Genomic DNA, 25,999 nt, shown 5'->3' on the forward strand with positions numbered 1-25,999 from the left:
GGTTTATAATTTATTACAAGTCTTGGTGTTCCTCTTTCTATTTCGGAATTTTTATTTACATAAAAAGCGGCACAAGACCACGGAGATCTAGATTTTACGATGAGTCCTTTAGTTTCCAAGTCTTTTATCTCATTTTTACAGTGTTGTTCCAGTTCCATGTTCATTTGGATTGGACGGGCTTTAGTGAGTATTTGTTTTTCATCAAAAGAATTTTCATGGGGCAAATCTACCAAATGTTGTTTTCTGTTCCAAAAAGCAGATGGTAAATCAGCACAAATTTCTTTTTCAATGAGTTCTTTAAAATAAGAGATTTTTCTTTGTATAAAGTCATTTTGTAACTGACTTTCGATTCTTTGCAAACTTAAATCCTTTTTTAAACAAAACAAGTTATTTTGTTTAGATTTGAGTATGACATTGATTTGGTTATGGTAAACAGAACAAGCTTTAACAATATTTAAGTTTCTTGTTTTTGGTTTCTCAATAAAAGGGAAAACAAGTTTCTTATTTTTTGCTTTAAAAGATATACTATCATAATTGACAGTATAAGGGGTAATGAGATTTATAAACAGAGTTCCTAAAATGACAATATGGTGTATGTCATTTGTAAGAAGAAAAGAAGTTCTAAATTCAAAATCATTGTTATGTATTGAGGCATCAACTTTTGATTTAATTTTTAGTTTTGAATTATTGGCGGCAGAAAGTCTTTCCTTTGTTTTTTGATGAAATTTTATAGGGACGATATCTTCTTTAATGCAATTTAAGTCGGCACCAGTGTCAAAGAGGGCAATGGTGTCAATTTCAAAATCTTTAGAAAAAATTAAAGTGATTTTAATCAAGTATTTTCTGGTGGTGATTTGTTTTAAAACAAACAGAAAATCATTGGGCACAGATTCAATGTTTTCAAGGTTTTGTTCATTATCACCATCGGATTCAACTTCTTTATCAGAATTATCTTTTAATTGTTTTTGTAAGAGAAGTTGAATAGTTTCAGAATCATTTTTTTGATTCTCTTTTAATTCTTTAATCTCAAGTTTGATTTCTTTAATCTCTTTTTGAAGGTCTTGGATATTGGAGACTGTTTTCTTTGTTTTCTTTTTACCCAAAATTTCAATGAGATCATAAGAATTCTTTTTAACAATTGGAACTTTAGAAGTTTCTGCTTTATTAGAATCCAGGGTTTTTAAAAGTTTATCAAGGTATTCCTTTTGAAGATTTGGATCATAAATATGTTTAACAATCTCAAGAAAAGTCTCTTGTTCTTTGGTTAAAACATTGATTTTCTTTAAATAGGAATCTGAATTACTGGTGTCGGAACCACTAGAAGAAACAGATTCAGAGTCATTTAACTCATCAACCAGTAGAGGTTCATTATCTCATGTCATTGAAGACTCTATAAGTAAAGGGGCTACTTTAGAAAGAATTTCTTCATCAAGGCCAAGCTCATGGAGCTTTCTGTTCATTCTGCAGAATTTTGCAGTGTGGCCTTTCATTCCACATTTGTAACATGTGGCTTCTTTGTAGTTAAAAGGGATTTTTGGTTTGGCTCTAAACTCTTTCTTTTTAGAGAAGTTGGATTTCTTATAAGGCCTCGAGGGTTTCTTATAAGAAAGTTCTCTAAAATCTTGAAATGGTTTCCTATGGCTTTTTTATTTTTAATGTTTTTTGTAAGGTTTTAAAGAACACTTACCATTACAATCTTTAGAAGTAGAAGTTTTAAAGGGGTCATAATTGAATTGTTTACAGAAACTACCTAATTCTTGCTTAGATTTCCTAAGCTCCCATTTTAGTTGTTTTTGTAACTTCAAATCTTGACAAATCTTTAAACCTTCTTTGTTGACAAAATTGATAAGTTCACCATAGATAAGTTCGTCATAAGGAATACGGTTGTCATACAAGGCTTTAATGGAATTTCTAACATTCTCTCCTAGAAGGGTAGGTAAACCTGCAAGGAATTTTTCATTCCAAGTTGTATGATTTGCATCATCCCCAAGGAAGAGTCTAGTGAAGAAAGTAGTTTTATAGCTTTGGAATTCACTAAGTTTCCTACACCTGAGATTGTGTAGTAACTCAGCGTTCTTATCTCTAAGGTGTGAAGGGTCACCTATGAAATGAAGGGATATGGTCAAAATCAGGGTAGCAACTGCATCCTGAATTGGACTATTGAACTCATCAAGAATGGGAGCTCCATTCTCATCGACTTGATAATATTAATAAAAATAATGATAAAAATAATTAATTTACCATTATTAACAATAACTAAATAATAAAGTTAATAAAATTTAATAATAATAATAATAATAATAAAAAATGTTAATAATGATAATATTAATAAAAATAATATTAACAGTAATTAATAATAACTAAAATAATAAAATATAATAATAATAATAATAATAATAATAATAAATGTTAATAATGTAATATTAATAAAAATAATATTAACAGTAATTAATAATAACTAAAATAATAAAATATAATAATAATAATAATAATAAATGTTAATAATGTAATATTAATAAAAATAATATTAACAGTAATTAATAATAACTAAAATAATAAAATATAATAATAATAATAATAATAATAATAAATGTTAATAATGTAATATTAATAAAAATAATATTAACAGTAATTAATAATAACTAAAATAATAAAATTAATAAAATTTAATAATAATAAAAAATATTAATAATGATAATATTAATAAAAATAATATTAACAATAATTAATAATAACTAAAATAATAAAGTTAATAATAATAATAATGATAATATTATTAATAATGATAAATTAATTATTTTTATTAATTATTAATATTATGGATATTTTAATAAATTAATTCTCATTCCCATTTATTTTATCAAGTAAACACATCAATAACATTCCAACATATTCTCATTTTTATTTCAGTCAATTCTCATTTTTAATTCACTCTCATTTTACCCCATTCTCATTCTCATAAAATAATAGCATCATAAAAGATTGGCAAAAAGGACTGACCTATGGTTTATGCTAAAGCTGAAAGTCGAATCTTCTTCCTTTTTCTGGACAGAACTGGGCACCTATCATCATTTTCCATCAGTGTCGTCTAATAACCAGTGCCCTCCCTCACAAGACACACCTCCTTGTTCTTATCCATCCCCATAATTCACATGGGTCCAAACAATTAGTTTTGTAGTACATGCGAATTGAAGGCTTCCACCAACCTTGGCCCATCTCTGGTCACTCGACATCACAAAAGCCTAAGAACCAAACTTGTAATAAGAAGAAAAGAAACATCTCGATCTCCCACTACATACATGTCGACAATAATATTCTGTTCAAAGAATTTTTTATATACACTGTAAAGATAATCCCACTTGTAATTTTGGGTAACTTTTTTGGTGGCCGAGTATACTTTCACATTTTATCCGTATAACATTCAGTTGAGACCAATTTTTGAGTGCGTAGACATAAAAATTCATGGAGTAAACAAATATGAGTTAAAAAATTAGCACTAAAATGAATTATTGGCGGTAAAAAAATATTAAGTTAAAATATAAATTTGTATAAGGTCAAGAAAAAGCTATTATATTTGTTAGGCTTTGATCCAACGGCTTAAACTTTTTTGAGTTAGACGACATAATATCAAAGCCATTGGACAAGTGTTCCATTCCCCTCGTTTTTATGCTTATACTAATAAAAAAGAAAAAAAAAATACTTGATACGAAATTATAGGGTCTAACTTGGTAAGCAAAATTTGAACATGGTGTAAAGGTGCGACCAGCTGATAATGACGATTAAACTTTCCTAAAACTGAAAATATGAAAGAGAAAGAAAAAAGTATTTATCAAGAATAGTAAAACGACTCTAGCTAGCTCCAATCAGACACTAACTTGAGAAATAGGTCACTTTGTTTAGAAACGACAAAACTTTGGTCAGTGGAGGCTATGCTACATAAATAATCTGAACTAAAAAAAAAATATCATGGACTAAAATCAAATACAATCCTGATGTACGATAATTAGGAGTCATAAATCATAACCGTTTAATTTATTTTTCTTTTTTATTAAAATTTCTGTTATATATATTTTATATATTGTCACACTTGTTCAACTATAAATTTATGAGAACTTGAATAAATTACGTATTAATATAAATAAGTTTTGTTATTCGAATTTATTTTAATACCTTCCGTCAATAAAATATTCAATTTATTTCCTGAGATTTTTCTCCATCTTGTGAGTGCTTTTATTTTTATAAATTAAGTAGTGGATATGGAGGAACTATTTTACCGTAAAATATTAATAATAACCGTCAACTCATAATAATAAATTTAATCTAATATTTATTATTATAATCGAATTCTATCACAAAACAGTTCCACCAAACTCAATAAATTAAAGCATTGCTCGAATCTTTGTTTTATTGTTTGAAAGTGATAGAGCAAGCTTCAAATCAAATAGCTGTCCCACTCGTGGATCTTATCTTCTTCCTAGCCAAAAATAAAAAAAAGCAGGGTACTTAAGACAGCTGTAAAGTATTAACAATCAGCTTACATAAATGATTAGTGGATCAATTATATTATTGAAAAAGAAATTTAACCTTCCAAACTTTCTTATATATACTACCCTCATATCTGCTCCGCCACCTCAAGATCAAACTTAATAATTTTTCTAATCATGCCAGCAAGCTCTTTCTCATCCACCCAACTCTCCCATGATTTTATCGGAAAATTTCACTCCAGAAAATTACTACTGCAACATCCTTATAACCAACAACCAATCACAGCTGCTCCTCCTCCTTACCCTGCTAAAGGTTGCTTGCACTTCAATGTTGTGATGTTCTTCTCAATCCTCATAAGCGCCGTAGTTTGCTCACTCGGGTTTCATTTTCTCATCAGGTGCGTATTCTTAAGGTGCTCAAGACTGTTAGACTCTGAATCTAATGCAAACTCCTCGACCCCGTTAGGCAAGTCTTCGGGAATTCAGCAAGAATCACTTCGGGATTTTCCTGTGGTGAATTACTCAACAGAGTTGAAGCTTTCAGGCTCGGACACAGAATGTGTTATATGTCTCTCAGAGTTTGCGCCAGGTGAGAGTCTGCGGGTGCTGCCGAAATGCAACCATGGATTTCACGTTCATTGCATCGATAAGTGGCTGAGATCGCATTCTTCTTGCCCGAAATGTAGGCATTGCCTGATTGAAACATGCGAGGAAAGTGTAGGGTTTAGTCAGACTAGCTCTTCAGAACATTCAGTGGTAGTGCCAGAAACTGTCGACAGTATTAGGCCTCTGGAACCTGAAGGTATCATATGCAATTATGGGGGAATGAGCTAAGCAATGACCTTGGGAACTCAATTTCATTCTCGTGGCGTGGCACGGAAAAGGAATCTGTTCTCATGATTGTTGAGCTTGGGCTGTTCGAGATTTGTGGGACTGAAGCTGATCTCAGCCGAGTGAGGCAGTTTGCTGTTTTTTCTTGGAAAAAGCCTTCAAACACATGGAAATTGCATTTGAAATAATGCTTTAGAGTCGATCATTCAGTCAATTCATTTTGTAACGGAGGTTGCAAAACTTATTGTAAATGGTCATATTTCCAATGCATTCCTTAGGACTAAAAATTTTGGTGTAGAATCCTCATGAGTCCATCATTCGAATTCCAATCCTCCAAGGGATAAATATTATGGGGAAAAAAATGTAAAATTATTAACAAGCCATATTGCCATATTCTTAGTCTTACAGCCTAAATATTAGTCTTCCGAGCTTTTTCTTGGAGGAGTGCTACTACTTTAAACTCATTAATTCTTTACAAAATACCATTTGGTCTTCTGTATAGAAGGGCCATGTGTACTCCAGTCTTGAGGCGATTTTTAATTATTATTTCTATGGTTTACAAAACTTGATTTTATGTTAAGCGGTCCCCAATTTTTTTCAATTTGATCACATATAGTTGGATCTCTTCTTTTGATGTGGTCAGAGAATATCTTCGTCCAAATTGAACAAAATTGAAAATTTTGCCACCTCTCCGTAGAATCCCAGTATGGCACAAAACTTCCTTCTCTTCTTAAAAGGCGGATCAACAATCTCAACCAAAACAAAATGAAAATCTATAGAGTAGACACGCATCGTCTTCTTAACAACATGGAAAAATTATGAAATTTGACTAATAATGAGAAGACAAGCAGCTGCGCTTATGTCACGACATCACCCTACGGTAAGTGGGGATCCGTCTCTTTCTCTCTATGTCTACGCGTGGCTCATCTTCAAATGCCTGAATGGCTGAATGATAGCCTTTTTGCACAGGAGCTGAAGTACGCCAAATCCAATCATTGAAGCATTTGATTCTACTTCAACTCGTTCGTTCACTTGTTGAGAAAGTCACCCTTATATGTAACTCTCTCCCGTATGATATCTGACTGAATAATCTATGAAGCAATCAGCTGATTATAATTTGATTAAACTTTCCTCAAGTTATAAATATAGAAAGGGAGGATAAAAAGGGGAAATTTATACCAATAGTCATAAAAGTTTTTGTTTTTTTCATCTTAACCTTCCAAATAAATTTCTATCAACATTAGTCATAAAAAAAACCTTTGAAACCAAAATACCCCTCATCTCTCCCCCAACAACCTCTCTTTCTCTCATCTCTCCCAAATCGAAGAAACTCCCATAGTCGGCGGCAACATCAGCCCTCGTCGGCGGCGGCTCCATCCCTTATCGGCGTCCGATCTACTATCTACAGCCTTCAACAAAACATAGGTTAGCCATTTTATTTATATTTCATTAATTTAAAATGAAATTTTAGAATAATAGTGGTTGTAGTTTGAGAATAATAGTAGTGGTGGTGGTAGTGATGTTTGTGGTGGTTGTTGGTGTTTTGGGAGTGTAGAACCGCTGCCCAGCGAAGGGCGCTAGAGCGTGCACGTCGCTTGCCCAAGTCCCGCCCGTCGCTGGGCAGCAGCGCGCGCGCGGGGGCACCCGTGCTGTCGCACCAAATTGGGTCGTGAAAACGAAGAAGAAGATTCCTTGCATCGTGCAATGGAAGCCCATGGCGTCTTCGAGAATCAACTTTGCTGAGGTTTATTCGTTCTTCAACGACGAATCTCATCTTGTAAGTAATATGTATTAGTTATTTTTTCAACTTTACTAAATTTAAATTATGTATACTTACTTGAAATTTTGGATTGAATTTATGGCGGGGGGACGTTTTACAAACCCTTGAGCCAAATTCAAAGGAGAATAGTAGAAAATATTGGCTTACTGTGAAGGATTACATGCCAAGCATTCCAGACTGAGATATTGTCAATCAACCAAAATCTCATTATGACAAGTGTGTACATTGTCAATTCTCCGCACCATCCAAGGAATATTTTGCTCGTTCGAATTTCTAGTTGCTCGAATACGCCATTTACATGATTCCGAACAACAGTGAGCCTCGAAACGTGTCGTTGTAGACCGTGCAATCTTGAAATCAAACTTATCCCTAAAGGCAACCTTGCGTAGTTGTAATATAAACTCATTCTTCTCAGCAAATAGCTTACCCACACCAGTGGCGGATTTAGAAAAATAATTTACCGGGGGCTAAATTAGATAATAATAAAATATGAAAAACTAAAATTTTAAATATATAAAATATTTGCTAGTACATTTATAATTATTCTCTGCGCATTTTTATATTTTAAAAATGTTATACAATTGACTCATTATCAATATTATTAAATTTATTGTTTCGTATATAAACAATCAAACTATCATTTATCCCATATGATTCCAAAAATGATTTTTCATGAGTTTCATTACTGAAAACATTCGCTCTAGTATTATTATAGAGACTGAAAGAATTAATCCTATTTTTTAGAATTGAAAATATTTTGAGTGGTGGGCTATCATTATTTTTAATTAAACTATAAGTTTTTATAATTCTTAAAAGTTAAAATTTAAATTTTATGGGGATTTATAATTTATAGTGATTATTTTAATAAATTTTTTATGGGGGCTAATTAAAAAACTAAAATATTTTTCTTTTTTAATTTTAATTTTTTTTTTGCCAGTGGGGGCTCAAGCCCCCACTAGTCACATGCTAGATCCGCCCCTGACCCACACTGATATCATTTGAGTCACAACTGCTAACAAAGCTTGGAGCAACCATGTTCGAAGGCAAAATTAGAGCAAGACTTCTGACGGGGACAATCCTCCTTCTCAATCGAACCATAGGAGGAATAGGTCCATTGCCTCTGTTATTCATATGAGTATTGTCTTCACACTCATCCTCATGCTGAAACGACAGAATATTCGAAGGGCCGGCTCCTCCATCATTACCATCATTATTAAAATGAGTGCCCCTCATACTATTAGAAGGTTCTGCACAAACATTATCCCCCTCTGTCTCATCATGAAGATCATCATTGTCCTGGAAATTATTGTTGTGATATGGAGAATACTGTTGCTTCAACATCCTGTAACGTAATGCCGTTATCATCAATGTTGTCATAATTGTCGTGGATTGAAGAGTAATATTGCTGCAGCAACATTATCATTGGCAACACCTCTTCTTCATTATCGGGGCCAGACATATTTGCTCTAAACGAAGTTTCTGTATCGACATGTGGCTCAATATCTTCGCTCGGAACTCGAGGTGATGTGGTAACGAATATAGGAATGCATCCAAAATTGGCTACATTGGATGCCATATGCAACACAACCCTCACCATTTCATCATCAAATATATCCATGGGCAGTGCACATATACGATATAATGTGTTACTAGACCTTAAAGTTGTCTTCATTGTGATACTATATTCATTAGGATTTATTTGTAACGCCTTGTATACTTTTGCCAAAAACTGATCGAACAGACAATTTTTCCCAATAAAAAAAGCTCTATTTTTATCATTCACATACTCCATACGGCCATCCTCTAACGTCTCCCACCAACCATCATAACACAATTCAAGTACAACTGAATCCATTAAACCTGAAATTATTAAAAAAAAATTATTTGAGCACTATCAAATTAATAGTAGGTTGCAATGAATCTGCCTTTTGGTGTGACAGACTGCCTGTCGCACGGGATTTCATGCGACAGGCTGCCTGTCGCACAAAGCTTCGTGCGATAGGCAGCTTGTCGCCAGATTCATCCACGACTGCAGTTCCTTGAAACTCTCGAGCAACTTCAGAAAATAACTCATACCACTAAGTAATACCGATTAGTGTTGGATCCAGATAAATTATGATCGGATTTCACTTTTATTGTTCGCCATCGGCGTTTATCGTTGTCTTTTGCCGTTGTTGGTGATGATTCAAAAGTGGAAAACTGCTTTTGGTTTAACGAAAGAGGAAAAATAAAGTTGCTTTTGATTTGTAAACAAAGGTAATTTAAAAAGAAAAGTGTGTATTTGATTAATATTGATAGAAAAAAAATTTAAAAAATTAATTGTAAAAACAGTAAAATTTTTATGATTATTTTTATAAATTTCCGATAAAAAGTAACTTTATCATTTATCAAGAATAGTTTTAACTACCACTCTAGCTCCCATAAATAATGTCTTTAGGAACGGGTCACTTTGATTAGAAACGACAAAATTTTGGTGGAAGCTAGGCCACATATGAAAATATTATAATGTGGTTACGTGGACTAAAAAATATAGGACTATAATCAAATACCAACTCGATTTAATTTGTTGAAAGTGACAGCACAAGCTTCAAATTGACTGTCCCATAGATCTTATCTTCTACCCAGCAAAAAGAAGAATAAGACAGCTATAAAAGTATTTACGGACAGCTTACCCATATCATTAGAAGATCAATCATATCATGGACAAAGGAATTTAACCCTCCAAGTGTTCTTATATATAAATCCCTTATCTGCTCTAGTGCTGTGCCACCTCACAGAGTTTAGACTTATCAAGTCTGTAATCATGCCAACAAGTTCTTTCTTATCCACTAAACACTTACCAGATTTTCTTGGAAAATTTCAGTCCAGAAAGTTGCTAATACAAAATCCTCATAACCAAGAACCAATCACAGCTGCTCCCCCTCCTTACCCAGCCAAAAGTTGCTTGCACTCAAATGTTGTGATAGTCCTCTCATTCCTCATATGCTCCTTAATTTGCTCACTTGGGTTTCATTTCCTTTTGAAGTGCGTATTCATAAGGTGCTCAAGATTGTTAGATTCTGAGTCTAATGCAAATTCCTTGACCACGTCAGGCAAGTCCTCAGGAATCAAGAAAAAGGCTCTCAGGAATTTTCCTGTTGTAAATTACTCAACAGAGTTGAAGCTTCCAGGCTTGGACACAGAATGTGTTATTTGCCTCTCAAATTTTTTGCCTGGTGAGCGTGTGCGGATGCTGCCCATCTGCAACCACGGATTTCACGTTCGTTGCATCGATAAGTGGCTCAGATCACATTCTTCATGCCCGAAATGTAGGCGTTGCCTGATTGAAACTTGCGAGAATATCGTGGGGTCTACTCAGGCTAGCTCTTCAAGACATTCAGCGCCAGAGACACTGACTACTGTCAGTATTAGGCCTCTGGAACCTCATGGCATTATACGCAATTATGGGGGACTTTGCTAAGTAGTTACATCGAGAAGTAAATTTTTATGTTCCGAGTAGCGTTCGATTAAAAGATGTGAGTTAATCAATCGACAAGATTGAATCACGGAAAAGCAGATTTTGTTCTCATGATCCTGTTCGAGAAATGGGACCGAGGGAAAGTGAGGAAATCAATTTTGCTGCTTGTTGACCCACTTGGAAATGGGATAAAAGGCCATAGCCAGCATAGCATTGGAAAATTTACGCTTTCAAAGTTTCAACTATATGTCCAGTTTATTAGAATTGGTAAGCAGTAGAGCATTTTCAATTTGTGAAACAAATTTCAGTTATGTTTGAGATCCTAATTATATTATTTTAGTGTTAAGTCCCAACTATCTGCAGTTGTTACTTATTATTAACATTTATTATTATTTTTTTTATGAATTATTATTTCATCTATTCATGATGGATATTAATAGCGGACTTGTATGGTAATTAAGTTATATTATTTAGACTCAAATGCTGTGGTTATGTTTATTGTTTGTTTGGTACGTTTTATTTAATGACTGTAAGAAGGGATGATAAATTGACGGGTCGAATTGGGATTTTCTAAGCGCAGTCTAAACCCATGTTAGTAGAAAAAAGCCCAAGCCCTCTAACAATCCATCCAAGATTGGAGGGCTGCGCCTGGGCTAGATCATTGTATGCTTGGACTTCAACAGTTTTTTTAGATAATTTTTTAATTTGTTTTAAATTGTAATTGGGTACTAATAAATAAATTATTATAACCAACAATAAATTAAAAAATAATTTTTTAAAAATAAAATAATAAATAAATAAAATAAAAGCTTACATTTTTTAACTTTTTAGTATTGAATTCTAATTCTTGCATCTGCTACCTCCTATTAAAAAAAAAAATTAAGGGTACCTAAAGCTTGAAGGTCTTAAATTAATTTACCTTTGAATAATTAAATTTGATAGGGAATCTAAAATGATTAGAAATTGATTTATTATTTTAATTATTAATTTAAAAGCAATTATTTAGAAATATATAGAGGGTAGAGTTGGCCTGATATTTTTCTTTAAACCCTTGTCCAAGTCCCCTCACACACTTGAGACTTTTAGGTCTATGTTCATGCCCTCATGTAAAAGGATGGACTTAAATCCGTTGGGGTAGCCCATGCTTTTTTACCATATTTAATTCTTTATTTTTTGTTTTATTTTAAATAAAGCTTAGGGGTTTTAAATAAGTTATTTTATCTTACTAATAAAAGTTTAAATTTTCAATTTTTTTTAGGATTAGAGCTTTTCAATTGTCGAAAATGTCTATTATATATTTTATATTATTATTTCATTCCGATCCTTTAATATCAAAATTTAAAAAACTTATTAGTAAAGTAATTTAAATTTTTTTAATAAAAACTCTTATTTACAACCAAATAATTTTTTTTTTTAAAATAAAACTCTATTTTTAAGGGTTCCACTTATAAAGCTTTATTTGAATAAATTCTATCTAAAAAACTACACCAAACAAACCTTAGGATCCAAGCATTAGTGCCTATTTGGTATCATTTATCTAATGGTCATAAGTGCTTATTTAATCCAACATATAAGTTTTTTCAAATTTTAGTAGAGTTTTTGCAAATTAAGTTATTTTTCCTCATAGTAGCAAAAGTTTAAATTTTAGACTTTTGAGAACGGGGTTGAAATTTTTTTTTTGAAAATATTAAGATGTCTAAAATATTATTTACGTACTTCATAATCTTATTTCATTTTTTATAGCATAATTTTAAAACTTACCAATTAAAATAATTTTGTAATTTTTAATAAAAGTTCTCACTGACAACCAAACAATAAATTTTTTTTTATAAAAATTCTACTTAAACAAATTTTATTTAAAAAATTTTGCCAAATAGAGCCTTAGTCTTCATGAGGGAAAGTACTAATTAAGAAAAAAATAATAGAAAAAAATAAACTCTTGTCATGCTATAAGGATATATTCGTACGGACTGCAAAGTAGTTTTCTTATCCTTTTTCTTGGAGGACTCTATTGTGAAAAATTAATTCTTTAAGAAATTTCATTTGGCCATTTGTGATAGAAGGGGCATATGTGCTCCACCCTTAACGCGATTTTTTAATTATAATTTTGATTTCTTTTTCCTTTTCTTTGACTAACAAAGACTGCTCAAAGTTGGTGCTCAATTTCAGTATGGTAGAGCCTTGACCAAGACAGATGGGCGATTTTCTAATTTTCTCAACTTTTGAAAGATATAATAATCAAATCATTAATTTTTATTGAATTTTCAATTTAGTTGTACCATATTCGATTCAAATCAGTCTGATCACATTTATTTGATTTAACATATTCTCATGAACATGAAAATTATGGCAAAAGTTTGATGAAGTGATTTTTAAACATTTTTTTTAAGGCTCCAGTTAAGTTACGTTAAACGTAACTTACGCCAGACACAGCAACAGTAGTAGTGACGGGACTTGTCATTGTTGCTGTGCCTAGCGTAAGTTACGTTTAACGTAACTTAGCCGGCTCCTTTTTTTAATTAACCATTTAGAGTTTTAATTTTTTTCATCTCTTACTTTTAGAAAAAATAATATAATTTTATGTCAGATCTCTTCTAGAAAAAGCAAGAAATTGATATTTCAAATCTTCCTTACAACCAAAGTACCGAACTAAGAAAAGAACTAGTTTAATTTGGACTATAGATAAAAAGCATGACAAAAATAAATAAATAAATATACGGCAGCTACTCTCATGAATCTATATATCTGTAGTATGTGGAGCATTTACATTTTGTAAAATGTGAGACCCTATCTAATTGAAATCCATATTTTACAAAATGTAAACATCCGCACATGAAAATTATTATACATTTATAAATTGATTTCATTAGTGATTACTCTAAAACTCAAAGAACCAAACGTTTACTCATTCATTGCTCAAATGAAATAACAGAGACGAAATCAAAATACGACGGCTGCCATTCCGTAAACAACCAGCAGCTTGAAAGTTGAAATTTAATTAAAATTTCCTTTTCAAATCTTCTTTCTTCCTTTTTCTGTATAAAACCAAGCACAAACCAAAAACACATAACTCAACCAAATCAATCTCCTGATTAAATGTCCCAGACATTAAACCATAAACACTACACAGACCAAAAATGACACTCACATTTTCAGCTTTAGCTATAACACTACTATTCTCACTAAGCTTTCATTTTAGCTTTTCATTTGCAAACATAAGCTTAGGCTCCACTCTTTTCGCTTCAAATTACTTGAACCAATCTTGGCCTTCACCAAACAGCACATTTTCTCTCACATTCGTTCAAAAAACACCAACTTCTTACATTCCCGCTATCACTTATTCCGGCGGAGTTCCCGTCTGGACCGCCGGAAAAACCGCCGTTGACTCATCTGGGTCCTTTCAGCTTCACCCCTCCGGCACTCTCCGCCTCGTCAATGGCACCGGTGCCATCATCTGGGACTCTTCAACCGGAAGTCTTAATGTCTCCTCTGCTTGTCTTGATGACTCTGGCAACTTCAAACTCCTCAAAAACGATAGCGTTTCCGCTTGGTCCTCGTTTGATAATCCCACCGATGCCATCCTTCCTTCACAGAATTTCACTTATGGAAAGATTTTGCGATCTGGGTATTATTCATTTACTCTCCTTAGACCAGGGAATTTAACTTTGAGGTGGAATGATAGCGTTGTTTATTATAATGAAGGCTTCAAATCAAATTTGACTTCACCGATTTTAAGTTTGCAGCCAAATGGAATTTTGTCAATATTTGATGAGACATTATCTAGTGCTGCTATTATTGCTTATAGTAGTGATTATGCTGAGGGTAGTGATGTATTGAGGTTCTTGAGATTAGATAGTGATGGTAATTTGAGGATCTATAGTTCTGCTAGAGGTACTGGGACTGTGACCAAAAGATGGGCAGCTATTCCTGACCAATGTCAGGTCTATGGTTATTGTGGGAATATGGGTATTTGTGGTTATAATGATTCAAGTTCGGATCCGGTATGTAAATGTCCAAGTCAACATTTTGAAATGATTGATGGAAATGATAGTAGGAAAGGGTGCAAGAGAAAAATGGAGATCGAGAGTTGTCGGAGGAATGCTACGATGCTAGAATTGCAGCACACCAAGTTCTTGACGTTTCAGCCTGAGTTAAGTTCTCAGGTTTTCTTTTCAGGGATATCAGCTTGTAGATTGAATTGTTTGGTTTCTAGTTCTTGTGCTGCATCCACTTCGTTGTCTGATGGAACAGGGTTGTGTTATTTGAAGACACCGGGTTTTGTTAGCGGGTATCAGAATCCGGCGGTTCCTAGTACTTCATATATTAAGGTTTGTGGACCTGTGTCACCAAACCCCTAAATTAGATGTGGAAATGAAGTATCTTGAAGAAACGGTATTAGAGTGTGAGACCAATGTGTTTTATATTTATTTTAAATGTTAAGACCTGTGTTAAATACTAGTATCTATTTAATTTTTTGGATTTCGTTATTTCTCTAACGTGATATGATTCAATTTCTCCATATGTAAATTCTCTTCAATTTGGGCCCGTCTTTTGGCCCCTCTGCGAGTTCTCAGTTTAACTTTTGGGTTAAACAATTTCTCCATCATTAAAGATGAATTTTTTTTGGCAACAATGTTAGCCAATAAGCAAAACTTTAGACTATTTTCGGTTTTATTCGCTTATTGATTTTGAGCAAAAACTAAAACTTCCATAGTTGTAATAATTTGCTCAATTTATGATCAAGTAGTTTCCTTCAAATTGAACTTTATTTGCTTAATTTGGTTATATTAGATTTATAAAATACGTGAAATTTTCATTTTGGTCTAGGATGCTCTCTCTTATTTAAATTTAAGCTTTTGCGAGAACAAATACATTCTATTTGATAGTTAATAAAGAAATAAATTATAAACTTATTGATTACTATAGGGAATAATATACGAAGTTGATATTTTCAAGCAAAAAAAAAGGTGAAACATCACTTTTGTTTTACTAAACTAATCAAAGATTCTGTAATATTTTACAACACATCCAAATCCATGAGTATCAACATTTTTACTGATCTTATCATTTTACCCTTAATGGTTGTTTGGTGTTGGGAATATAAATAATTTTAGTTATTTAATTGAATAATTTTTAATCCTAATTAATTAAAAAATTAAATACAAAATAAGTATACATATACTATTTTTTGGAGAATAATAATTCGAGAGTTTTGAAAATATATATCATAAATTTGTCATTTCACTTTTTAATATTTTTGAAATACTTTTTAGAATTAATTAAATTTTTTGAAATTCCATTGCTTTTTTTCATAATTTTAAATTTAATTTTTTAATTAATTATAATTATTAATAATATCAGACAACTATCAAAGATAAAATGGTACGATCAGTAAAAAAATTGACATTCACAAGAGTTTAAATGCATTTTGAAATATTAAGAAGGTTAAGTCAAACAATAGAATAATTTCTTTCCCTCTCCTTATATTTTCTAATGAGAAAATGAAGTACAGAGAAAATAAGTTGAGAATCTTTTTACGGTCTTGATTTTATTTTTGGGTGTCTTTAAGTAAAGCATGAGATCCCACTCTCTATTAAGTTGCTTTGTTTGTCCCCGTAAGGTTTTTTTTTTCGAAAGGACTATCTCGATTTCCCTTTCCCTTTTGCTAAGCTAAAAGTTAAACAGTGTCCTTCATGTTGGTTGAACCAAATCTTGCATACTTGATCTAAGAACAAGTTCTTAATTTCTTATTTTCTAATTTAATTAATTAATCATGATCAAAATTATCAAGGTCAAAAGCATGTTATAGTAATAATAAGTTTAAGTGCTGTTGAGTACATAAAGGCACCAGGTCGGCCATGCTACTGGTTCCGCCCCGGCACGGATCTTTTCAGCTATATGGTACGAGCAGAACACGGGGTTAAACAGGAGCCGACCCGAGATGAATGCGACCAGGAAAACATACCGACTAGAAGTATACGCCGAGCCGATACTCATCCCCAGGAAAGCGGGAACACGATCTCACAAAATCACGGTAGTTGCGCTTCTCCCAGAACGGTTGAAGGACACGCGAGATCCACGTTTGCCCACAATCTAACAGTTAGAGTCCCATGAGGGGCTACCACCACCCGAAAAAGGAGGGATAAGGGGCAAACGGAAAACGTGGGACAAAGGGCGGCTATAAAAGAGAAAGACATCGAAGAAGACAGGGACAGAAAAACTGAGAGAGGGGAAACGCTGCCAAATTGCAACCAGGCCATTTCCTTACAAATTTCTTAAATCCATATTACACTGTTTTCCCGTAAACACCTTGTGCTAACTTAGGCATCGGAGGGTTTACGCCGGCAAAACCACCGGCGTCTCTGATCCGTTTTTGCTGAACGCAGGTCTAGTGAGAGAGGGAAGGGCGATTCCAACCCCAGTGGTTCGAGTGACAGTTGATAACACAAACGTTGGTGACAGAATCTGGTCGGTCCAAGGGCGAGCAGATTTCAGCATCAACATTTTAGCGCCGTCTGTGGGGAGCTGAATAAAAAGCTACCACCAAATTAGTAAGTACCGAAGAAGCAGCGAGCAATTGGATATGGATGCGTCAAGAAAGGATACTTTAAGGGAGGACAATGAAACGGTGGAGACAATTACTCTCCGGGAGATTGCAAATGAAGCCCGAGAGAGGATGATGCAAGATAGACTGGAGCGGATGGAGAAACAAATGGAGACTCTCGCGGCCGTATTGTTTGAGCTGAGGGACGAGCGGAGAAGGGATTGTGAAACCCCCGTGGGAAGAGATGGAATTGGAGCAGAACCCAGCCTCGGGGGGCGTAGGGTCGGGGAAATCCCTCCGCCCGCAGACCAACCTAACGGAGTGCATCCCCACCGAAGTACTGGTCGGGTCCCAGGGGAATACGTGGATGAAGGGAGAGACCAAACTCGCCCCGAACGGGTACTGAAAATAAATGGCCGAGGGGCCAGTGTTGATGAGGGAGAGCTCAGACAGCGGTTGCAGAACGTCGAGCAGGAGCGTGATCAGATAGCTGCACGTGATCCTGATCGTGTTGTAGAATTGGAGGGGGAGGTGCGCAGATTGGCGCAGGTGATAGAGGAGATGCAGGGCAAGAGGAAACCCCCGAGCTGGAGGATAATGCTAGATGAAGAATCCCCGTTATCAATTGAGATCATGAGCACCATAATCCCAAGAGATTTCCGCTTCCCTGACCTTAAATACTCCGGGCGAAGTGACCCGTTGGTGCACATTGAGCGTTTCAACGACATGACGGGTGTGCAGGGGCTGACACCAGCTCAGAGATGCAGGGTGTTCCCGTTGACACTAGAGGGACGAGCCCGAGAATGGTACCGCAAGCTGCCCCGAGGAGGAATAAAGGGGTATGAACAGATGTGCCAGGAGTTGGCCGAGCAGTTCCGAGGGGCGGTGGCCCCAGAGGATGACATGATGGAGCTGATGGGGATGAAGCAGGAGGAGCATGAATCCCTTTGCGATTTCGTAAAACGATATCACCGAGCTGTGCTGGATTTGGGAGCTTTTAATCACCCGCAGGCGTTGAGGGGATTAAAAGAAGGTGTAAGAATCGGCCGGTTGTGGTATAACTTAAGAAGCCCCCTCGTACAGAATTACTCGTCGGGGTATGAGCAGGCGAAACGAGATATAGAAATCGAAGAGGAAAAATCAGCAAGAATTAAAAGTGAACAGCTGGAAGAGCTGAGGCGAAGAGAACGAAGAGCCCCGAAAGGGAGCGGGTCGGGAAAGCGAACTGGAGAATCTTCGGGGATGGGCGGAATATCAGCTCGGTCTCGCCCTTACCCCATAGCTCAGAGAGCACAACAGTTCCAACACAGCCGGGCTCAACCTCCGCGCCCCCCGATCCCAGAGCGGCAGTGAGAATTCAGGCAGGTGACTGCCCACCCTTACCACCGCACTCCCAGAGAGGTAAACGCGACCAATTACAGGTCTGGCCGACCAGAGCAGTTACCGGCTATACCAGCCCGAAGTGACATCCATGATAGCCGAGCAGTTCAGTTGGTTGACCAGAGCGCGGCATATAGACGATATACTCCATTAAAAATCTCCATGGAGGAACTATATGAAAGGATCGAGGGACGAGGACTGCTATATACTCCGACCCCTATAACGAAACCCGCTCACCAGCGTGATAAGAGCAGGTTCTGCAAATTCCACAACACTCACGGTCATACTATCAGCCAATGCCGTGACCTAAGGATTCAGGTGGAGGATTTAGTGAGGAACCAGTACTTGGATGAGTACGTAGATGGAGTGTCCCCCGTCAGTGAGTCGCAATATGCACAGGATGAAGGAGTTGAAAGGGGTTTGGAACGAGAACAGCCGACTATCCAAGTTATAGCAGGAGGGCCAACATTGGCCGGGGATTCAAACAGAGCACGGAAGAACTATGGGAGGTATGCCGTGACTGGCAGAGAGGTGCTTCTAAATTTGCCAGCAGCCAAGAAGGCAAGAGTGCGGCGAGTTCCCATCATGTGGACGGAGGATGACGAAGAGGGCATTTTGTATCCTCATGAGGATGCACTGGTGATTAAAGCATTGGTTGCTAGCACAGAATTGAGGCGAATACTGGTGGATACGGGCAGCTCAGTCGATATTCTGTTTAAGTCGGCCCTAGATGATATGAGGATTTCAGATTTAAAGCTAGAGCGGACAAACACATCATTAAAGGGATTTGGAGGTTGACGATTAACTCCCATGGGGTCCATTGAACTCCCAATTACTGTGGGGACAAAGCCCTTTGAAAGAACGATGATGCTGGACTTTGTCGTGGTAGAGGAAAGAAGTCCTTACCAGATGATATTGGGGAGACCCTTCATGAGGACAAGCCAATGTGTAATGTCCACGCATTATCTGGCGTTGAAATACAGAATAAATGGAGTTGTGGGTGTAGTAAAGGGCGACCAGAGAATGGCCAGGAGCTGCTATGCTACAGCGGCCAAGGAAACGCTGCAGGTTACCTCTCTAGATAACCGAGGAGATTCAAGAAATGGTCGCCAGGAACCTGTTGAGAAGCTGGAGGAAGTTGTTATAAGCAGGAGTGACCCTAGCAGAGTTGTTAAGGTCGGATCAGAATTGGGCGAAGCAATAAAGGCCGAGCTGGTGAAGTGTCTATAGTCCCATGCAGACATATTTGCCTGGTCTCATGAGGATATGCCAGGTATTGACCGCGGGATAGCTTGTCACAAGCTGGCGGTTAAGAAAGGGGCAAGGCCAGTGAGGCAGAAAATGAGGTGCTTTAACCATGAAAGGTACGAGGCCATAAATGCCGAGGTGGAAAAGCTGCTGAAAGCAGGATTTATAAGGGAAGCTAAGTACCCGGAGTGGATTTCCAATGTGGTATTAGTAAAGAAGGCCAATGGGAAGTGGAGAATGTGTGTAGACTTCACGGACCTCAATAAGGCATGCCCGAAGGACAGCTTTCCCCTACCAAAAATAGATCAGCTGGTGGACTCAACCGCGGGTCATAGTCTGCTCAGTTTCATGGATGCCTTCTCCGGATACAACCAGATACCCATGAACGAGCAGGATGAGGAAAGCACCACATTTATAACTAACATGGATTTGTTTTGTTACAGGGTGATGCCCTTTGGCCTGAAAAATGCAGGAGCTACCTATCAGAGGTTAGTGAACAAGGTCTTCAAACCATTGATCGGTCGCACTATGGAAGTATATGTGGACGATATGATCACCAAGTCAAGAGAACCGAAAGACCATGTGAAGCACTTGGAAGAGACTTTCGAATTGCTGAGGAGGTACAAAATGAAGCTGAACCCGGAGAAATGTGCATTTGGGGTCAGCTCAGACAAATTTTTGGGATACCTGGTGAGCCATCGAGGTATTGAAGCCAACCCAGAAAAGATACAGGCGGTGATAGAAATGAGGTCCCCATGAACAGTTAAGGAGGTGCAGAGCCTTACGGGAAAGTTGACAGCATTGAACCGATTCATTTCGCGAGCCACTGATAAATGTCACCCTTTCTTCCAAGTCATAAAGAAAGGGAAGAAGATGGAATGGACACCAGAATGCGAGGGGGCATTTGGACAGCTGAAGGAATATCTAGCCCGCGCCCCGTTACTATCAACTCCGAGAGAGGGTGACCAGCTGCTCTTATACTTGGCAATCTCTAAGCAGGCTACTAGCTCGGTCTTAGTCAGGGAAGTAGAAGGGAAGCAACACCCGGTATACTACACAAGCAAGGCCCTGGTGGACGCAGAAACCAGATATCCACTAATGGAGAAGTGGGCGCTGGCTTTAATAACGGCAGCACGCAAACTCCGACCATACTTCCAAGCCCACCAGATCGTTGTGATGACTGACTAGCCACTTCGGCAAGTACTTCAAAAACCAGATGCGTCTGGTCGGTTAGTAAAATGGTCCGTGGAGCTGAGCGAATTTGACCTGTCCTACAGGCCCCGAGGAGCAATCAATGCCCAAGCCCTGGTAGATTTTATGGTGGACCGTGTTGAACCGGGGGAAAAGGTCCAAGAGGAGCAACCGGTAGAGCAAGAGGATTCAAAGGAGATATGGCTGGTAATGGTTGACGGATCATGTAGTGAGCAAGGATCCGGAGCAGGAGTTGTAATACGGAGCCCAGAGGGAACCGAGATAACATATGCGGTGAAGTTCGAATTTCAGCTCACAAACAACCAAGCTGAATATGAGGCCTTTATCACCGGGCTCGGACTTGCACATGCTCTAAGAGCAGAGAGGGTAGAAATCCGAGCAGATTCCCAACTGGTGTGTAATCAGCTCAATGATCAGTTCCAAACAAGGGGAGAGAAGATGGGTCTTTATTTAAAGAAGGCCAAGCAGATGGTTGGGCTTTTCCAAGCAGTGGAGGTAAAGCAGATATCCCGGAATGAGAATTTTCGAGCCGATATGTTGGCTAGGATGGCAGCCTTGGCAGATTCCAAATTACCGAAGTCAGTTCCACTAGAGGTAAGGACCTCACCAAGTATTGAGGAAGAAGCAGAGGTGATGAGAGTAAGTATTGGAGAATCCTGGATGGACCCGATTCGCGCATATGTCCGCGATGGAGTTTTACCAGAGGACAAAAGGCAAGCAAGAAAATTAAAATGCCGAGCAGCAAGGTATACGCTACTGGATGGAGTGCTGTACCACCGAGGGTTCACCTTGCCCCTTTTGAGATGTTTGGATGATGAGGAGGCGGATTATGTGCTGAGAGAGATTCATGAGGGAATATGCGGCAATCACTCGGGAGCAAGAACTTTAGCCTTCAAGGCACTCCGGCAAGGATACTTCTGGCCAACCATGCACCAGGATGCCAAAAGGATGGCCAAGAATTGTAAAACATGCCAAAGCTTCTCCGAGGTTCCTGCACAACCACCGGAGAAACTGACGGCTATGACATCCCCATGGCCTTTCGCTCAATGGGGAATCGACTTGATTGGTCCATTACCTAAGGGAAGAGGAGCGGCGACACATGCAATCGTGGCAATAGACTACTTCACCAAGTGGGTGGAAGCAGGAGTCCTCAGCCAGATCACAGAGAGGAAGACAACAGATTTTATTTGGAAAAACATTATCTGCAGATATGGGATCCCCTACGCCATCATCACAGACAATGGGAGGCAATTTGACAATGGCAACTTCAGGAAATTTTGCCGAAACCTGGGGGTGGACTTGAAGTTCTGCACCCCCGCACACCCCCAGGCAAACGGGCAAGTGGAAGCAGCCAACAAGGTGATAAAGAAGCTCCTAAAGACTAGATTGGGGGAGAAGAAGGGAGCTTGGGTTGACGAGCTACCAGGGGTACTGTGGGCCTACAGGACAACTCACAAAACCGCCACAGGAGAAACACCGCTCGCTTTAGCTTTTGGTCATGAGGCGGTAATCCCAGCAGAGATTGGAGTGGGGACACATAGAACGGAACATTTCGTTGAGGAGCAAAATGACGAGCAGATCTGCTTAAGCCTAGACCTGTTGGAGGAGAAAAGGAAAGGGGCCTCGCAGAAAGTGGCCCAATGTCAGCAAAGGGTCATGCGTTATTACAATAAGAATGTACGCGTGAGGCAGTTCCGAGCAGGAGATTGGGTACTTAAGAAGGTGAACCAGAACACCAGGAATCCTAACCATGGCGCTCTTGGCCCAAAGTGGGAAGGCCCATACCGAGTAATACGAGCCACTGGACCAAAAGCATATAAATTAGCGTGCCAAGACGGACGAGACGTGAAGAGGTCATGGAACGCCAAACACCTGAAGAAGTATTTCTAGTAAGCAAAATGCTCTATTAAATCCTCACTCTGACAAGTTATTTATGTTACAATGCCTGATGGCCTGTCGCACATACATATATTATATGTTCTTGTAATACATTCAAATTTCAATAAAGATGAATTCAGCATAAAATCCCCCTACTAGCAAGATCAATAAAAATTTCACTAAGACAAGTGCCACTTCTACTCGGTCAACGAAGACCAGCAGCTAAATTCTCGAAAGTTCACTAAGGTAAATGAGTGCCTGTTTCAGCTCGGTCAACGAAGACCAGCAGCTAAAGCTTCGAAAATTCTACTAAGGCAACAAAGTGCCTGTTTCTGCTCGGTCAACGAAGACCAGCAGCTAAAGCTTCGAAAATTCTACTAAGGCAACAGAGTGCCTGTTTCTGCTCGGTCAACGAAGACCAGCAGCTAAAGCTTCGAAAATTCTACTAAGGCAAATGAGTGCCTGTTTCTGCTCGGTCAACGAAGACCAGCAGCTAAAACTTCGAAAATTCTACTAAGGCAACAGAGTGCCTGTTTCTGCTTGGTCAACGAAGACCAGCAGCTAAAGCTTCGAAAATTCTACTAAGGCAACAGAGTGCCTGTTTCTGCTCGGTCAAGGAAGACCAGCAGCTAAAACTTCAAAAATTCTACTAAGGCAACAGAGTGCCTGTTTCTGCTCGGTCAACGAAGACCAGCAGCTAAAGCTTCGAAAATTCTACTAAGGCAACAAAGTGCCTGTTTCTGCTCGGTCAACGAAGACCAGCAGCTAAAGCTTCGAAAATTCTACTAAGGCAACAGAGTGTCTGTTTCTGCTCGGTCAACGAAGACCAGCAGCTAAAGCTTCGAAAATTCTACTAAGGCAACAAAGTGCCTGTTTCTGCTCGGTCAACGAAGACCAGCAGTTAAAGCTTCGAAAATTCTACTAAGGCAACAGAGTGCCTGTTTCTGCTCGGTCAACGAAGACCAGCAGCTAAAGCTTCGAAAATTCTACTAAGGCAACAAAGTGCCTGTTTCTGCTCGGTCAACGAAGACCAGCAGCTAAAGCTTCGAAAATTCTACTAAGGCAACAGAGTGCCTGTTTCTGCTCGGTCAACGAAGACCAGCAGCTAAAGCTTCGAAAATTCTACTAAGGCAAATGAGTGCCTGTTTCTGCTCGGTCAACGAAGACCAGTAGCTAAAACTTCGAAAATTCTACTAAGGCAACAGAGTGCCTGTTTCTGCTCGGTCAACGAAGACCAGCAGCTAAAACTTCGAAAATTCTACTAAGGCAACAGAGTGCCTGTTTCTGCTCGGTCAAGGAAGACCAGCAGCTAAAACTTCAAAAATTCTACTAAGGCAACAGAGTGCCTGTTTCTGCTCGGTCAACGAAGACCAGCAGCTAAAGCTTCGAAAATTCTACTAAGGCAACAAAGTGCCTGTTTCTGCTCGGTCAACGAAGACCAGCAGCTAAAGCTTCGAAAATTCTACTAAGGCAACAGAGTGTCTGTTTCTGCTCGGTCAACGAAGACCAGCAGCTAAAGCTTCGAAAATTCTACTAAGGCAACAAAGTGCCTGTTTCTGCTCGGTCAACGAAGACCAGCAGTTAAAGCTTTGAAAATTCTACTAAGGCAACAGAGTGCCTGTTTCTGCTCGGTCAACGAAGACCAGCAGCTAAAGCTTCGAAAATTCTACTAAGGCAACAGAGTGCCTGTTCCTGCTCGGTCAACGAAAGACCAGCAGCTAATTCTGCGAGAAGTTTACTAAGGCAAGTAAATACCTACACCTACTCGGTCCACTAAGGAACCAGCAGGCAAGATCAGATAAGTTGTGCAATTATTTTGCAGAAACAGTCTATGAGTAGACATTAGACAAGGGACCCAATAAAGAGCATCTGAAAATTTATTAATGTTCAGTTGGTTACAAAACTAATGAAAATCTAAAGTCTATACAAAAATAGACCTAAGGATTAAGAGGGTCAACGGCTTCAGCAGGTGAAGGATCAGTTGTCCCAGGAGGTGGAGGATCAGCAATACTGGGAGGAGGCGGCATGGATCCTTGTCCCATTTTAAAAGCACGTCCCCCAGCTCCCCCCTCCTGCACCTCATCTAAAGGAGCCTCCACCTGATTCTGCTCACCTTGCTCCTTATCTCCCTGGCAGACCCCAGCCATGTACCTCTCCACTCCAGCCTCCAGCTTGCTCATGTCCAGCTCGAGATATTCTTCCTTAAGCACAGACATGATGCACTTATAGGAGAAGGCAACCCCAGAGTCATACTCGGCATCCAGCCGATCGTCCACATCAGCGGATTTGCCTTTCTCCTCAGCCAGCTGCTCGCCCAAGGATTTGATTTCCCCCTCAAGGGCAGCCCTCAGAGTATCCCTTTCAATTTGAGTAGCCTGAAGATCAGATCTCAGGTCACCCAACTCGCCCTCAAGCTTGGAGGAAGTGGACTCAGCAACAGCAACTTTCTCCTCAAGCTCCGTAAGCTGTTTGTTCAGCTCGGCTAGTTTCTCCTTGGAGCGGTCAGCAGATTCAACTTTTTTTTTCAACTCTTGGTTATCAGCCTGGAGCTTCTTCTCATGACGAGCGGACCAGGTCTTGTAGCACGTGACCATTGTGGCCAGCCTGAAGGAGACTCTCTGAACAGAAGCGGCCAACTCGGAGAGGCTCATGCTCTCGATGTCCTTCACCATCTTGGGCCCAACCTACTTTTTATAATCCTTCTGATATGGGCTCAGGTAGTCACCTTGATCCCGAGATGGAAGAGGAGAAGATCGGTCCCCAGACTGCAAGCTGACCTCAGGATTCTTGTCGGAGGTTTTCTCCCCACCACTCTTACGAGGTGGAGGAGGGGGCAGAGCAGGAACAAGCGCCTTGGAAGGACCGACGCTGGGTTTCTTCGAAGGAGGAGGAGGGTTGCTGGAGCTACTCGGGCCCCGACCACGCTTCCTGCTCATCGCGCTGAGGATCTTATTATCCATCCCGGCAGCTATGTCCACTAAGCCCGAGCCGACCAAACTTGTTGGTGACAGGAGGTCTTGGCAGGTAGACGCGTTCAAGAGAGCAATTTCCACCTGAAGCAAGGGTCGATCTTCAAGCCCTCCGACCAAACCCCATGACTCTGAAATAACAAACAAGGTTAAAGAACCCAATAAGTGGCAATTCGAAAAAGAATACAGGCAAAAAATGAACGACCTGGGGTGACA

General features: G+C 38.5%; 5 protein-coding genes across 5 annotated transcripts; 4 read left to right on the forward strand and 1 right to left on the reverse strand.

The window, feature by feature from the left end:
- The first annotated feature begins 4,616 nt into the window (after positions 1 to 4,616).
- Positions 4,617 to 5,729, forward strand: LOC102619029 (E3 ubiquitin-protein ligase ATL76). Its single transcript, XM_006464498.4, has one exon. It carries the CDS (start codon positions 4,662 to 4,664, stop codon positions 5,316 to 5,318), a length of 657 nt encoding a protein of 218 aa, XP_006464561.1. The 5' UTR covers positions 4,617 to 4,661; the 3' UTR covers positions 5,319 to 5,729.
- A 4,055-nt stretch (positions 5,730 to 9,784) lies between these two features.
- LOC102619331 (RING-H2 finger protein ATL10-like) lies at positions 9,785 to 11,027 on the forward strand. Its single transcript, XM_052443983.1, has one exon. It carries the CDS (start codon positions 9,899 to 9,901, stop codon positions 10,553 to 10,555), a length of 657 nt encoding a protein of 218 aa, XP_052299943.1. The 5' UTR covers positions 9,785 to 9,898; the 3' UTR covers positions 10,556 to 11,027.
- Positions 11,028 to 13,511: 2,484 nt separating this feature from the next.
- On the forward strand, positions 13,512 to 15,031 carry LOC107178380 (G-type lectin S-receptor-like serine/threonine-protein kinase At1g34300). Its single transcript, XM_015533488.3, has one exon. The coding sequence runs from the start codon at positions 13,690 to 13,692 to the stop codon at positions 14,908 to 14,910; it is 1,221 nt and encodes a 406-aa protein (XP_015388974.1). The 5' UTR covers positions 13,512 to 13,689; the 3' UTR covers positions 14,911 to 15,031.
- A 3,607-nt stretch (positions 15,032 to 18,638) lies between these two features.
- LOC127898885 (uncharacterized) lies at positions 18,639 to 19,274 on the forward strand. The gene has a single exon (XM_052431388.1). The coding sequence runs from the start codon at positions 18,639 to 18,641 to the stop codon at positions 19,272 to 19,274; it is 636 nt and encodes a 211-aa protein (XP_052287348.1).
- A 5,477-nt stretch (positions 19,275 to 24,751) lies between these two features.
- LOC107175527 (uncharacterized) lies at positions 24,752 to 25,486 on the reverse strand. Its single transcript, XM_015526995.2, has one exon. The coding sequence runs from the start codon at positions 25,484 to 25,486 to the stop codon at positions 24,752 to 24,754; it is 735 nt and encodes a 244-aa protein (XP_015382481.2).
- Between the last annotated feature and the right edge of the window lie 513 nt (positions 25,487 to 25,999).

This window comes from Citrus sinensis, chromosome 7 (assembly GCF_022201045.2).
Source record: "Citrus sinensis cultivar Valencia sweet orange chromosome 7, DVS_A1.0, whole genome shotgun sequence".
Taxonomy (NCBI): Eukaryota; Viridiplantae; Streptophyta; class Magnoliopsida; order Sapindales; family Rutaceae; genus Citrus; species Citrus sinensis.

Excerpts from the sequence above, each read along its gene's own strand:
- LOC107178380 (XM_015533488.3), top strand. The coding sequence starts at position 13,690 with ATGACACTCACATTTTCAGCTTTAGCTATAACACTACTATTCTCACTA.
- LOC127898885 (XM_052431388.1), top strand. The coding sequence starts at position 18,639 with ATGGAGGAACTATATGAAAGGATCGAGGGACGAGGACTGCTATATACT.
- LOC102619331 (XM_052443983.1), top strand. The coding sequence starts at position 9,899 with ATGCCAACAAGTTCTTTCTTATCCACTAAACACTTACCAGATTTTCTT.
- LOC107175527 (XM_015526995.2), bottom strand. The coding sequence starts at position 25,486 with ATGGTGAAGGACATCGAGAGCATGAGCCTCTCCGAGTTGGCCGCTTCT.
- LOC102619029 (XM_006464498.4), top strand. The coding sequence starts at position 4,662 with ATGCCAGCAAGCTCTTTCTCATCCACCCAACTCTCCCATGATTTTATC.